Source organism: Sorex araneus, chromosome 4, assembly GCF_027595985.1.
Source record: "Sorex araneus isolate mSorAra2 chromosome 4, mSorAra2.pri, whole genome shotgun sequence".
Taxonomy (NCBI): domain Eukaryota; kingdom Metazoa; phylum Chordata; class Mammalia; order Eulipotyphla; family Soricidae; genus Sorex; species Sorex araneus.
Window position 1 is genome coordinate 49,542,489 of NC_073305.1, and position 14,610 is coordinate 49,557,098.

The 14,610-nt window shown below is 54.5% G+C and overlaps 1 protein-coding gene across 1 annotated transcript in view; it reads left to right on the forward strand.

The window, feature by feature from the left end:
- Positions 1-14,610, forward strand: part of CACNA1D (calcium voltage-gated channel subunit alpha1 D) — a 339,389-nt gene that overhangs the window by 268,279 nt on the left and 56,500 nt on the right. The window contains exons 28-31 of the mRNA XM_004615165.2: positions 326-527; positions 2,429-2,587; positions 3,850-3,960; positions 9,340-9,423. Of these exons, the coding sequence (XP_004615222.1) occupies positions 326-527; positions 2,429-2,587; positions 3,850-3,960; positions 9,340-9,423 (556 nt within the window). The remainder of the gene's footprint in view (positions 1-325; positions 528-2,428; positions 2,588-3,849; positions 3,961-9,339; positions 9,424-14,610) is intronic.

The following is a 14,610-nucleotide window of genomic DNA, read 5'->3' on the forward strand; positions in this document are numbered from 1 at the left end:
ATCGTCTTTCCCTCGTCAGCAGGAGGCTCATGGTGGGTCACAGTCAAATTTCATGTTTTTCCGATCCTGAAAAATGATCCTTCAAGGAATAGATCCAGGGGCTGGGCGGAGGCTAGAGGGGCTGCCTTTGGGAGGCTGGGATGCAGGAGCCATGGGCGGCGGGCTGGCTGTGAGTCTGACATTCAGTGTTCCCAGGGACCCACAGCATGGGGACACACCCTGGGGGTGGGATGCAGCAGGGCAGGGCTAGGCAGGCTGCTGGGAGGGGGGCGGGGAGCAGAGAGTGCTCAGCGAGCAGTGCTCATTCAGTCCCTCTGCCCTGCAGGCTGCTGTATAAAGCCATCGACTCAAACGGAGAGAATGTCGGCCCCATCTACAACTACCGCGTGGAGATCTCCATCTTCTTCATCATCTACATCATCATTGTGGCTTTCTTCATGATGAACATCTTTGTGGGCTTTGTCATTGTCACCTTTCAGGAGCAGGGGGAGAAAGAGTATAAGAACTGTGAGCTGGACAAAAATCAGGTTAAAGTCACACACTGTTTGGGCCCTGCTCCCTCGGACCAGAGAGAAATGAGCCCCCAGCCCCACCAGGGTGCCCTACCTGCTCGCCACGGGGCCTGACACTTGTACCTGAACCAGACACGCCCAGCTGGGGTCCCTGTTGTGGATAAGGGGTTCCCCCTAGCCCCCCCACTAGGTTCTTGGCCTCTGTGAAGCCCACCCTGGGCCTGAGGCCAAGGGCTCAGAGCACTGGGGGCTGCCTGCCCTACCAAGACCTGCTAATGACAGCTCGAAGTCACAGTGGGCCACGCAGCTGGACACCGGACACTCCCGCTGCCCCTGCTCAGGGGAAAGCCTTGTCCCTCTTCACTTTCAGCACTGTTGACCTTTCACCCCAAATCATTCTAGTCTGCGAATGGATTTCGGGGGTATTTGGGGAGGGTTTTTATTTAGGGGGCACACACCCAGCAGTGCTCAGGACTTCCTCCCGGTTGGGCTCAGGAGACCCTCTGGGGTGCCAGGCATCAGACTGGGGTTGACTGCGTTTGAGGCAAGAGCTTTTCCCGCTGTGCTGTGGCTCGGGCCCCCATGGCTGTGCTCAGTAGGGTGTCTGTCAGCATCCTTGGCCTCTGCCCGCCAGACTCTAGTAGCAACAGCCCCCAAATTCTCCAGCTATTGCCACCAGCCCCCTGGGTGAGCGCTGTTGCGGAGGAGGAAGCCCCTTGTCCCTTGTCCCCTTGCCAGGAAAGCTTTGAACTGGAGACTGAGAACGATGCAGTCCATCCGCACGAGGACTGTGCATGCAGCCTTCCTCCTCTCAGTCGCCCCTTATCTCTCCGTGAAGGCAGCTCTGGGTTGTTTCTGAGGTTCCGCTCAGCCTGAGGAGGCAGTCTGCGGTTCAGAGCCCCCATCCCCAGGCCTCTAACAGCGGCATCTGATAGTGACACTGTGAACCAGTCACCTGCCTGCCTGGGCTTCCTTGGGGGAGGTGGCAGCAGCTGGGTGAGGCGGTTGGTCCCCATGGGGGTCACATGGGGTGGGAGAGTGGGAGCTCTTCCCCGCCATTCTAGGGCGACCCTGCCCCTGCCACCCGTGGTAAGAGACCCAGGCCTGGCCGGCTCTGCCCTCCCCCAAGGAAAGGAGTGCCTCAGAGCCCTGGCAGCCAGGCTGCACTTGAGGCCTCCAGTAGGCTGGAGTCAGAATGTGGAGTGAACATGTGAGGTCTCCCATAGCCGGGCCTGGACCTGGGGGCCTGTCGGAAGCCAGAACCCAGACTCCCAGTGGGAGGTCCAGGGCCTAGACGCTGAGCCCGAGGCTCCCTCTGGGCCTGCTGCAAGGTGGACACAGGTGCCATGAGTGGGCAGCATGGTGGTCTGGGCAGGAACCAAACCTCGCTCAGTCCAGCCACCAGTCTGGGCCGTGACCCCGGGTTCTGAGAGGCGCCCTCCCCTGACTGGCACCTGATGCCTCGGCTCCTGAGAGGTCTCAAGTGTTCTCTCTGCAGCCCTGCAGAGTAGTCCAGCCTCTGCTTCCCGGGGCTGTCCGTGCCTCTCCTGCTCGCCTGCCTTCCCCGGGGGGTATCCATATGGGCAGAATGCTGCAGCATCTGCTGCCTGGGCACCCGGGTGGGCCTGGGTCTCACCACTCCATTTCATCCCCGAGGGCTGAGGCAAGGCGGTGCCCAGCTATGGAATCGGCTTTTGGCTAATCGAAATAGATCCAAATCAGAGACTACTGGCCCCCAGGGTTCCTCTGCGGATGGTGAGGCAGAGGCGTAGGGAGGTGGGTTCCCTTTGCCAGGGAGTGGTGGGGGGTCGGGGTGGGGATGCCCCAGTTGGTTCCCATCCTCCCCTGCCCGCCACATGCTCCTTCTACGGAGGCCCCTGCTCAGGGCCCCGCCTCGCTCTTTTCTGCCCTTGCAGCGCCAGTGTGTGGAATACGCCTTGAAGGCACGTCCCTTGCGGAGATACATCCCCAAAAACCCCTACCAGTACAAGTTCTGGTACGTGGTGAACTCCTCGCCTTTCGAATACATGATGTTTGTCCTCATCATGCTCAACACACTCTGCTTGGCCATGCAGGTAAAAATGGGGACAGCTGTGGGGATCCCACCCGGGCCTCTTCTGCACAGCCCAAATTCCGAGGGTGGAAAGCCATCCCGCACAAGAGCAGGTGTTTGATTTCCGCAACCCTGGGCTCGCTTGCTCTCTGTTGGCCAGAGCCCTGTAACCGTGGTCAAGGTGCTTTGAATCCCACAGCCTGGTTTTTCTTTGCTGGTAACAGGGGGAACCTAGCCTCCCTCCCTGAGAGGTAAGGAATACCCAGCCATTTGTGTTACACTATACCAGGCTCTCTGTTCTGGGCCTGGTATAGTGTGAGATACAAAAAGGAGACTTTTTTTTGGGGGGGGGGCAGGGGAAGTTGGACCCCACTCAGTGGTGCTCAGGGCTTGTTCCTGGCTCAGTGCTCAGGGATCACTCCTGGTGGGGCTCAGGGAAACTTTGCAGTGATGAGAATCCAACTCAGGTTGATGGCATCTACCTCTCCAGCCCAGATTCTCTTTTCTGTTCTCAGGGTGCACTTAGTTTGGGAGGGGGCATCTCCCCTTACAGAAGTATTTTCAGCTGCACAACAGCCCGTTTTGCTCATTTTGGGGGGCTAGGGATGCAGCTCCCTTCCATTGGCCAAGTGGGGCAGTATGAGCCCCAAACACGTCCAGGCGTGAGGCTATCTCCTGGATATCTTATTGGAAATGGAAACAAATACCAAGGTCCTAAACCAGTTTCCATGCAGTCTTATAAGAGCTAGAACAAATCAGACCAGCTCGAGGTGCCATCTGAAAAGGAATCTAAAGCCAGCCCAGAATGAGTTTCCTGGCACTTAAGTTTAAATACTTTCTCTGAATGAGAAGACCATGATCTGCTAAAGAGAAAGTCAAGATTCCACCACCTTGTCTTTAACCAAATGGCGTAACACGTACCCCTATCAGAATGTACCCCTATATGAACCCTCCCTGTATTTATAGACATAGGGTGGGTATTGCCTTGTGCCCAGGCTACCACTTGGGCTCCTAACCCTACCAACAGAAAGGGTGGCATCCTTTTATCTCACCCAGAGGAAACATGGGTCTTTCCCCCTTCATTTCCCAATCATCCTCATCTTGTCCAGGCACCCCTGTGCTCTGTGCTGAGTTAACTGTGTGCTGCGGGGTTCTGGGGCAGAGGTGCTGGCCCGGGAAGTGCCTCTGTGTCCAGGATAAGGCGGGGTGCATGCAGAGGGCCGCAGGGCCTTCTGCTCTGGCTTTGGGCTGGCCTCTAAGACTTTGACTCTGCCTTCTTCACAGCACTATGAACAGTCCAAGATGTTCAACGATGCCATGGACATTCTGAACATGGTCTTCACTGGGGTGTTCACCGTCGAGATGGTTTTGAAAGTCATTGCATTTAAACCCAAGGTGAGTTGCAGAACCCACTTTGCAAAGTGTTGTTGAATCAGCCCTGAGCAGCCCTGCTTCCTGTTAGTCAGGCATTACTGAGTTAGGCCGAATTGTTCTGCCGCCTAGCCCGGTTATCACCTGAGAATAGTAAAATCTGATTAGGGCATCTCTACTCGTATAGGAAAGTAAATCTGCAAACCCAAAACCTCACAAAAACAATTCTGAGAAAAAGAAGGGAGGAGAGAGTTGGGAATTTGTAAAATGGAGAATTGTTTCGAAACCTGATTTTCTGTTTCTAGAAGAGCTGTCTTGGGGAAATTTGTCTTCTGACTTAAGCTCGGGAGAAAATTTTTGAACTGAACCCATCAGAAAGGATCCAGCCCTGATTTTACTTTTAGATTTCCAGCATCAAAGCATTAGTTTTACTTGCTCTCTGACCACAGTACCTTTCTTGCCTTTTGTGGAAAGTTCTAGCAGCTGCAAACCTCTCACAGTCCAAAACATCTGCTATCTGCTTAATTTAGAAAAATGTCACTGACTTTAAGACAAAACAAATCACAAGTCAGAACGCCCAGCATGTACTCCCTTCGGGAGGAAGCGAATAATCCAGTTCCACTGCTGCCCAGGGTACATGGGAGAGAGAACGGTGTGCACACACACAGATCCCTGCTCAGGCTGAGCTGCAATCCCTACCTCCACCTGCTGGCTCCAGCATATTTAACTGTTCTGTGCCTCAGTTTTCCTACCCATAAAACGGGGGCACTAACAGTTCTATTTGATAGGGTGGGAGAGAGGAGCAAAGGCCCGCTCTGTGTCCCCCCCTTGAAGCGTGCCTCTAACTGTGGCTTGCTACCCCAGGCCATGTGCATGTCCATCCTGTACCAGGAGCATCCTCAAGGCGCCCTCGAGAGAGGAGCAAATGCTGGCAGAGCCGTGGGATGTTCAGTCTTCAGAGTCCCCTCTAGCAGAGCCCTCGACTCTGGGTTAGTGAAGGGCAGATTCAGTGACCCGGTTGCTCATTCGTCTGTGTGTCAAGTATCTGACAGCATTATTTATTCATGAAATGATGGTTTCACATACTCCATACTTACGTGGAATTCTAACTCAAAACTCTTCCTTCCTTTAACTTGGATTAATTTTGATGCGATCTTTATCAGATCTTTGTGGACCAAAAAGAAAAGACACTTGTAAGTGATCAGTTGGGGCGATTGCAGTGGGGTCAGATTTGGCACTTTATGCATGGCCAGGTGTTATCTACTGTGACTTGTCCATATCTCCCTTCGTAAGCATTTCCTCCCTTTCTCGGCGCATCTTAATTTCCTTTGAGATTTTGGTTTGCTTTCCTTCTCCTTTACTATTTCCCATATATCTGTCTGGACTGATGGATTAAAGTTGCAAAGCAAGAACAAGAAGAGTTCTTGAAAAATGCAACACAGACTCTATTTCTGGAACATTCCCCTGATCCCTGGCTGCACCCTTTCTTTTCCCTTGCCCCATGATTAAGCTCTAGTGTTTCTGAAAGCTTGTTCTAGGCTGAAAAGAAGGGACTCCTGTCTGTGTGTGTGTGTGTGTGTGTGTGTGTGTGTGTGTGTGCGTGTGCACTCGCATTCACAGGCCGTCACCCTGGTGCTGTATAGAAAACTGCTCCACACAGCGAGCTCTGCTACCAAACCCAGCAGGGAGAGTTCAATGCGTGTGAACAGACTAGTGATAGGGCAAGGGGAAATGGGTGCTCGTTTATAATCTGTACTGATCAGAGTTTTAAAATGAGCTATTTCCGCCAGAAATCGTGCTGGTCTGTAGTTTCACTCCACGAGAGCTTTTCACAGCACAAGAAACTTCAGGTGACAAACTGAGAGAAACTTCGAAGCAGCTTCTCTACTCTTGAGGAACACTGGGACTGAGGGAGCCACCAAAGCCGGGGAGCAAGGGGTCTTGTGTGGCTGGGTGTCTCGACGCAGTGGGAAAGAATTCATTTGCCCAGGAACAAGATTCTCAAAATTCTCTCTGCCTTCTTTGTGCCTTTGCTTCCCTGTTAGCCTAATTCCAGGCGAGTGGGCTTTCATAAGATCCGAGAGGCTCCATCCCAGTCAGAGCTGTGGCGTGGGGCCTGTGGAGGGGAAACTCTGGGAACAGCTTTTCAGGGGTGAGTCCTTCCTCACCAGCCCTCACCAGTCTCCTGTCAGGAAGCTCTCGGTCTGTTGTGAGGAACCGTGTGCTAGGACCTCCTGAGTGGCCTTCTCCACAGCCTGAGGCACACCTTCTAGGTAAACTCGCTTGTGTCTCTGTCAGGAGAGATGAGGCCATGCTTGTTCTGTGAAACCAACGAAGGGGAAACTACGGAAAGTGAAGCTCTCTACGGGTCTTTCTGGTCGGGCAGGTCAGAAGGCATTGTGCCAGCCCGCTGGTCAAACCAGCAGGTTCACGGATTTCTTTTATATTTGAGGGGCCCTTGGCGAGCGAGCACTTCTCCAGCAAGGGGCCCTAGGAGTCATGGCCGTGTTCCATGAAAGCATCAGTTCCTCTCTGGACCCAAGGAGAGGATTCGAGGAGCTCTTTAGCTCTTCGCTTTGGGGTTCCAGTTTGGTCTCTGAAGGCAGGGAGGGTCTCTGCTGTCCTCCTACCTTTGGTCCTGCTGCCAACCAATCAACTGTCTGTCCCCAGAAGCAGCATTGTGAGAGTTAAGAGAGCAAACGTTCCTCAGTCTTGTGCCCCAACCATGCAGCTGCAGCAGGCAAGGGATGGGCCAGCTGCTCTTTTGTTCAGAATCCTCCTTGAGGGGAGAGGCAGCATATGCCCTTGATGGCCGGTACGGACTTGGCATTTGTGACTGCATGTCCTCAGAATAGCCTGACTTTCCCCCATTTGTCCAGACAAGAACCATGAATTGGGAGAGGGAAAACTAGGTGTTAAGCGTGGTATTCAGGCTGGGGAAAGAAATAGTCCAAAGGACTGTGGTGCTGGACTTACATATGAGAATCCTGAATTCATTCCTCCCCTCCCTGTGTCCCCAGCACTACAGGGAGTGACCCCCCACACACACACCCTCACACAAACAAACATATAAAAGGACGCACTAGGGATCTCTGTGTCTATGTGTCTACATAGATCTGTGTGTCTACATAAATGATCCGAGTTGGTGTAAGGAGATTCCTTCAGTTGACTTTTCTGAGGACTAAGAGAAGGATCTGGAAGGGTCTGTCTGGAAGGTAGTTGGCGAGTGTCTCGTAAGGGGACGAAGGGGGTGAAGAATGAGTCAGAAATAATGTAATCTGGGTGGGAAATCTTCACGTTATTTAAAATGAAATTAAAAAAAAAAAAACAGCCCAGAGCACCAGTCAGTTCACCGGCCCGGAGGGGGGGTTGCTGGGATGATCCTCCCCCACCCCAGTTATGCTTGCTGGGTTGTCACAGGCAGGCGTGCTGGGCCTGCACTGGGTCTGAGTTTATGTGATCTGACACTTCAAAGCACCTTCTGTTCTCACTCTCGACTCCGCATTAAGTACCCTGTTAGAAGTACCCTGTCTTCTTTTACTTTGGGTCTTTTTAACATATATAGGGTCTTTTTAACATATATATATATATATATATATATATGTACATAAATATATGATTCAAGCTTAAAATTTTATTTCCAAAAGATATTCTGGAAATATCTTGTAAGTCTTTAAAGACACTGCTGTTGGGGCTGGAGCAATAGCACAGTGGGCCGCCTGAGTTCGAATCCCAGCATCCCATATGGTCCCCTGAGCACCGCCAGGAGTAATTCCTGAGTGCAGAGCCAGTAGTAACCCCTGAGCATCACCAGGTTTGACTCAAAAAGGAAAAAAAACAAAGACGCTGCTGTTGGGCAGGGTCACTGGCCTCACAACCAGAAGCCTCTGTGCACAGTGCTCCCCAGCACTCCTCTGCTCTGGCAGGAGACAGCAGCCTCCTGCACCCCCCACTCCCACTGGGCACCCAGGATGCAGCACAGTCAGTGAGGTGCCTCCTGCCTCCAATGAATGTAGTTCTAGGTGCAGGGATGCTTCGCTCATGTCATCCCAAGATACGGGGTCCTGGAAAAGCATGAGGGAGGAACACTGGAAAGCCTGTAGGGAGCATGTAGTGGGGGCAGGGCACATGCCATTATCAGGCTCCAGGCTCAGAGCTAGACTGTCTTGGTGAGAGCAGGGGCGGAGTCGCCACCCAGTCCCCCTGCTCAGAGGCCTCGGGGTAGCAGATGACAGCAGACAGAGGGCCATGTTCAGTCGTCAGGATGGAAGAGAGGGTGGAGGCCACGGGATGCCTTGAGAGGGTGCTGGGGCCCAGCGGGACTTGGGCACCTAGAGCCGGAAGGGCAGGGGGCAATGACAAGGCATTGGGACGATGGGAAGAGCCTGGTGGGGTGTATGCTTGTTTTGTGGGGACCATCCCCCGCAGTGCCAGGGCTGGAACTCGGGCTCCCGCCTGAACGCTCACTCTCTCTATCTCTCTGTGAGCCCTGCGGGGTGTCTGAGAGATGACAAGGATCCTTAAAGGGTGGTGATGGAGTGGGAGCCGCGTGGAGGGAGGGAAGTGTGGCAGTCTGGGGTGTCTCTTGAGGTCAGTGGGCGCCTTTTGGCATCCTCTTCCTCTGCCACGACCCCCTAAGCCCCTAGGAGGGACTGCCTCGGCTCCCCACACACCCCCACCCCAGCCACGGCCAGAGGTCAGCCTCTCTGCCGGCTCTGCCCCATGGACCTGTGTGCACCAGGGGTCCCTGGGGGCCCTGGCATATGTCAGTCACACACGTGCATGCACGGTCATTCCCTCTGTGATCCTTCTCATCGGGCCAAGAGGAGGCAGGTCACAGATTGGGTAGCGTGCATAGAAGGGGTGCGCAGTCACAGTGCTCTTCCAGGGAGAGAAGGCAGTGGGGTGGCTGGGGAGTGAGCTCTCCCCTGCTCAGCTCCCAGATGCTCTGGGGAGGCCTTGGGTCATTACCCCAGCTCGGGGTGGGATGGCCCGGCCCTGCTCTCTAGCCCGAGGAGATTCTGTTTAATGTAGAGCTACTAGGTGCTGATTTTGCTTGGTGTGTGCCCGCGTGTGTGTGTGTGTGTGTGTGTGTGTGCACGTGCGCGCCCATGCGCACGCCCAGGTGCCCGTGTGCCCATATGTGTGTGTGGTGTGTGTGTGCCTGTGTGTGTGTGCCTGTGCACCCTCCCCTCCATGCTTGTGCCCCTTGCCCGTCTATGTTCCTTCCCACCAGGGACAGTCTGGTCGCTCCCTTTGGCTCTCTCCCCCCTCCCTCTCCCCCCACACACCTGCCTGCCATGGTGCCCAGGTGCCGCGGGACCTCGGCGGGGCTCCCTGCGGTCCACGTGGCACACCATCCCTACCTGCTCATCGACATGTGCCCCCGCCTGCTCTGTGCAGGGGTATTTTAGTGACGCCTGGAACACGTTTGACTCTCTCATCGTAATCGGCAGCATTATAGACGTGGCCCTCAGCGAAGCCGACGTGAGTATGCGCCCGCGTGGCCGTCGCTCTTGTCCTCCCTCTGTCTGTGCACCTGCTGCTCCTGCCCCGCACTGCCGCCACCTGGACAAGTCACAGAGCCCAGAGTCTCAGCCAGTCCACAGCCAGGGATTTCCTCAGGAGAGCAGAGGCAAGGAGGCCGCAGCGTGGGGGGGCCTCTGCGGGGCCACGCCCCCGGCCGCAGAGGCCAGCAGAGGCTCCAGCTGCCCCTACTCGCTTTCAGAAGTGGCCCCCAAGGTGCCGTGTCTCTGCCACGTGTGTTCCAGGGAGGATTGTCAAGTGGCCGGGTGGCATCATGCCAACATGTTCCCCTTCGATAACACTGTCCTTTTCTTCTTTTTTTTTTTCCTGTCGTGCTTCTTCTCTGTGGCTTCTGAATGCTTGCCCTAACAGCACTATTTCACTGATGCATGGAACACTTTTGATGCCTTAATTGTTGTTGGTAGCGTCGTTGATATTGCTATAACTGAAGTGAATGTAAGTAGCCAACTTTGTGTCCTATGATGTTCATTATTTGCCTTAAGTCTGACTTAGAGGAGACGAGGGCCCCACCCCTCCCCCCCCTTCCCTTGAGAAACTCAGGCACACGTGGCTTCTGAAGAACCTTGTGACAACCCTTCCTGCTCCCCGCAGCCCCTTCCCTACGAGTGCACAAGGGAGGTCACTGCCCACCATCCACTGGGCCCAGAAACGTTATTTGAGCAGGAAGCCTTGTTCAGGAGGTCAGACTGGGGACCTGTTGGGCAGGTTTGTACATGTCGTCACTCATGAGCTGAGGGATCGTGGCAGCCACGTGCTTGCTCTGTGCCTCGTGTTTTTTCCAGCTCTCAGAAGGAATTCTGCAGTATGTCCCCTGAAGACGCAGGACCGGGAGCCTCACAGGCAGGCCCCGAGCCTCTCAGTGGCTGCTGCTGGCAACTGCTGAGTCCGTGGGTGACCTGGGGGATCATCGGAGGTCCAGCTCCCTAGCAGGAGAGGCAGAGCCTGGCACAGACTGGAAGGGAGTGTTCATGTCCCTGGTCCAGTGATCCACTGCACCGTCTGGTGGGGTGACAAGTGTCCGGGCAGCAGCGTCCTTGGGAAGCCCCCTTTTGGAGTGCCCCAGTTTCAGGGGCTGGAGAAGGGGAAGCTGGTCTCTCCCTGACTGCTCTGGGGGCTGAGTCATGTCCAGACCACGGGGCCTGAGGCAGGCAGGAGGGGCTCTGCCCATCTCCTCTGTGCTCCCCTTACGTCATCAGGCAGTCTCGGGGTGTGTTGGGGTGCACTTCTGGCCTTTTGCGGTGTGTCAGCAGCCCTGAGTAAAGCTCCTCCACGCCCACACACCTGCCACAGTAGCATCACACACTCCGTCCTGGGCTCCAGAAGCGGGTGCAGAGCAGGACCGTGACCCCGCGTGTGCCCCTGGGCTGGTTCCAGAGAGGCACTCAGCCCAGGAGACCTGTGCTCCTCTCCCAGTGCTGATATGGGGGGCTCCTGTGTCAGACGGGGTGAGCACGAGCCATAACGGCCTTTCCTGCCCTTTAGAGTTATTATAGGGCCTGGGAAATCAGAAGAATGTTTACTTTATTATTATTATCATTATTAATATTATTATTACTATTAAACCTTACCTTAAAAAAAATCCCAGGAGTTTGAAAGCTATAAAGCTTTATCATCATAAGTGTAGATTTTTCATGTAACCATAAGTTCAAGAGACTCGAACATATGACGATATTCATGAAAGGCAGATTTAAATCTCAGAGCACCCAGATTCGTGCCCAGTGTAGTGCAAAAGTTCTATTTTACTAGAAGTTCTATTTTACTAGAAGGTGTATTTCCCTCGACCCCAGCACGCTCAGCCCCTGGCCTCCGCTAAGCCCAGACTTGTATCAGTTCTCCTACATGTGAATGCTGCCATTTGTCACGTGTGAATTTTGCTTGCTTATGAGATGATCAAATGCCGGTGGGAGCAGACAGGGCCTTCTGGGACTGCCCAAGCATCTCTCCCGAGTTCCTGGCCGGACACCTGCCCGTCCAGCCCTCTCGCCACAGATGGCTCTGGCTGCCAGCATCAGAGTACCACACGGGCAGGGTGGCACGGGCCATCTGCAGGTCTGAGGGCTCCGGGCGGAAGGGGAGATCACAGCACACCACCACTGGCCCCGCACATCACTCTGCCGCACCCAGTGCTTGGAGGGCTGCAGCGGGCAGGGGTGAACTCTTGGGGTCAAGGTCCCAAGGTGTGTTAGCAGCCCTGCTTGCTAACACCTCCCTGGCCTGCTGGCGGGGTGTGGCGCCAGCAACCTCGGCAATGGTGCTCAGCTCCCCCACCCCTTGCCGGTGCCTGTCCCCATGGCTCTGTCTCACTCCTCACCTCGCAGTCTCATCCTGCTCCCCCTGGCAACAGCCACCAAAGCCACCAAGCCACCAGGCTCACACTTCGATGTTGGGGCAGCTGTACAAAAGAGGGTTTCAGTAAGCCCACTCCTGGCTCCACTCAGACCCCAAAGCACGTGGGGAACATACTGCTTCATCATTGTCAGTGGCCTTCCTCTGGTCAGCAGTAGCCTGGGATTGAAGCCCTGACCCCCTGTGCCCACCCCAGCAGGTGGTAATGCTTATTCCCAAGGGGCCAGTAGAATGATCTCCATCCTTCCGTGCTGGGTGCAGGGTAGAGGGGTTGCAGTAAAGGACTTTTTCATGTGTCCTCTCACTGGACCCAGGTTTATTGGGCACCCACAAGTCACAGGCCACGGGTTCATCTCTGAGGCTGCACGAGGATAAAAGAGAAGGTGTGTCCTTCACCCCCAATGGTGTAACTGTCTGAGTGAAGCTGCTGATTTCTGCACACCACCCGCCCTCCCCCCCCCCACACACACACAGCTGAGTCCCAGGGGAGCAGGGCACATGACACCCTGGGGTGGGGGGTCTTGTTCCCTGAGCTCCTGGATCAGCTGCGCATGGCACTCTTGGTCCATTGTTGGCTGGTTTTAGCTGCCTTTCTGTCTTTTTATTTTTCTTTTTGCAATATTTAGCTTGCTGTACTCTCTCTCCCCCAGCTTCTGTTCATTGTTCTTTTCCATTGCCTAATTGATTTTTATGTTGGTTTTGTTTTTAGAAAATTGTAGCGGCAAGTATATATAAACATATATACGGTGAAGTCGTTGTTAAAGCAAAAGCACTCTAGAGACTTGTTTTTGGCTTCCCCACCTCTTTGGTTTTCACTGAGTTCCAAGGATGTGCTGTCGATCATGGTCATCTAAACTGTTTCCTGCCCCATGTGTCATATCTCCAGCTCAGGGGCTACGCCAGGCCCATCTCCCCCAGCCAAACTCAGTTCTGTGATTTTGGGATTGTTGGTTTTTGTTTTTGTTTTTGTTTTGTTTTATTTTGTTTGTGGGTTTTTTTTTTTCTTGAGCCACACCCGACTATGCTCGGGGCTTACTCCTGCTCCTGGCAGGCTCAGGAGATCACATGGGATGCCAGGGATTGAGCTGGGGTCGGCTCTGTGCAAGGCAAGCACCCTACCTACTGTACGATCGCTCCGGCCCCACAGCTCTGTGATTTGCCGATGTGATCTCCAAGAATGAATGACCTGATCTGAAGATGAGAAATGGAGCCTGACATTTGGGTTCTTTGTAGAAACACTTTGGATGGCCCTTTCCACGGCCCTGCCTGCATGCTCACCCTCCTTTTCCCTCTCTCCCGTGGAGCCCTCTGGCTCTCACGGGGTTTTACTGCTCTCTGGGACTCCTTCCTATTGGGTCCTAACAGTGTCAAGCTGCTGGGGTGCCAGGCGGTGACTGGCAGGCCCACTCTCATTCTCTCTTGTATGCCTTGCTTGCTCCTGGCATGGTGAAATCGCCCAACACCCTATTTGCCCTGACCAAGGAGTGGTTGTCGCTGACAGTCTTTTTCCGTTATCCTGATTAAGGGGGGAAAGGAGCAGGGCACGAATGCAGAAGGTGTAGCCTGAACCCTTGGTTGCACTTGGGAAACTGAGGATACCCCTGTCCATCTGGTAGTTGTGGGTGGCCCATCATAGAACTCGGCCTATTGAGGACGAGGCCCCTGCTACAGAGGTCATCTGATTATGCAAGCTCCAAGCTGTCCTTGGACTCTCCTGAACACGGAGCAGCCCCCAGCCCCGGAGCATGGTCACCCTATGCTGGGCCCTGGAAGGGGGCAGAGCAGAGCGTCAGCTCTCTCTGTTCCCGCTGCCCCGCCCCTCCCAGCTCCTTTTGTTTCCAAACCTCTTCCTGTAGGGGAGCCGGGGATGGCACCTCCTCTCTGCCGCCGTCAACTCCCAAAGGACCTGCGCTAGTTGTGGTCCCACTCCCGGCTCTCCCCTGGCCGAGGAGCTCTCAGCTCCAGCAGCAAACTGCCCACACTGGGGCACACACCGACCAATAGGAGTGTCTGGGGTGCGCCCAGGGCCAGCAGAGTTTGTGGGAGACCCCTGAGCCTGCCCTTTTCATCAGGCCTTCGTCCTCACTGGCCTTTCCATTTGTTTGGAAGACATTTGTGCAACCTGCACTGTCCCCCCTAACTGCCAGCGACAGCCTCCCCTGCAGCGGGACCCTCCCCCATGTGGCGTGGGGCTGGGGGTGTCCAGGCTGCCCCCATCTCCGTGTGTGTTTGCTTTCCTTCCTGTCCTGCATGTGGCACTGCCTGCCCCGCCGAGTGTCTCCCCCTCTTGGTTTTCTCCAACTAAGGGGTACCCAGGGTTTCAGGTACTTGTCCAGAATGTACAGCCCTTTACATTCTGCTATACAGAATGTATAATTCTTGCACTGGCGAAAGTCAGCTAGGGGCTGATTTCCCCCCTACCCCCACTGCCACAGAAAGCATGTCAGACACATCTCAGGGCAGGGACACTGAGGGCAGCATGTCGAGGCCACAAGGAGCCTTTCCTTGCCCCGGCCCGAGGGCTCTTCATTCTCCCCCTTCCCCCTTACAGACACTCCCCCAGGCAACACTCTGTGGACTCAGGAGGGTTCCTGAGTATGCACACGCGCATACATTCATGTCATCACACACTCAAGTACATTCACACCCACACATTCATTCACATAATCACACGTGCGCACATACATTCACACACTCATCCTTTCTCACACACTCATCCATTCATATAAACACACACACTAACATTCACACACTCACATTCATACATTCACTCATACATTC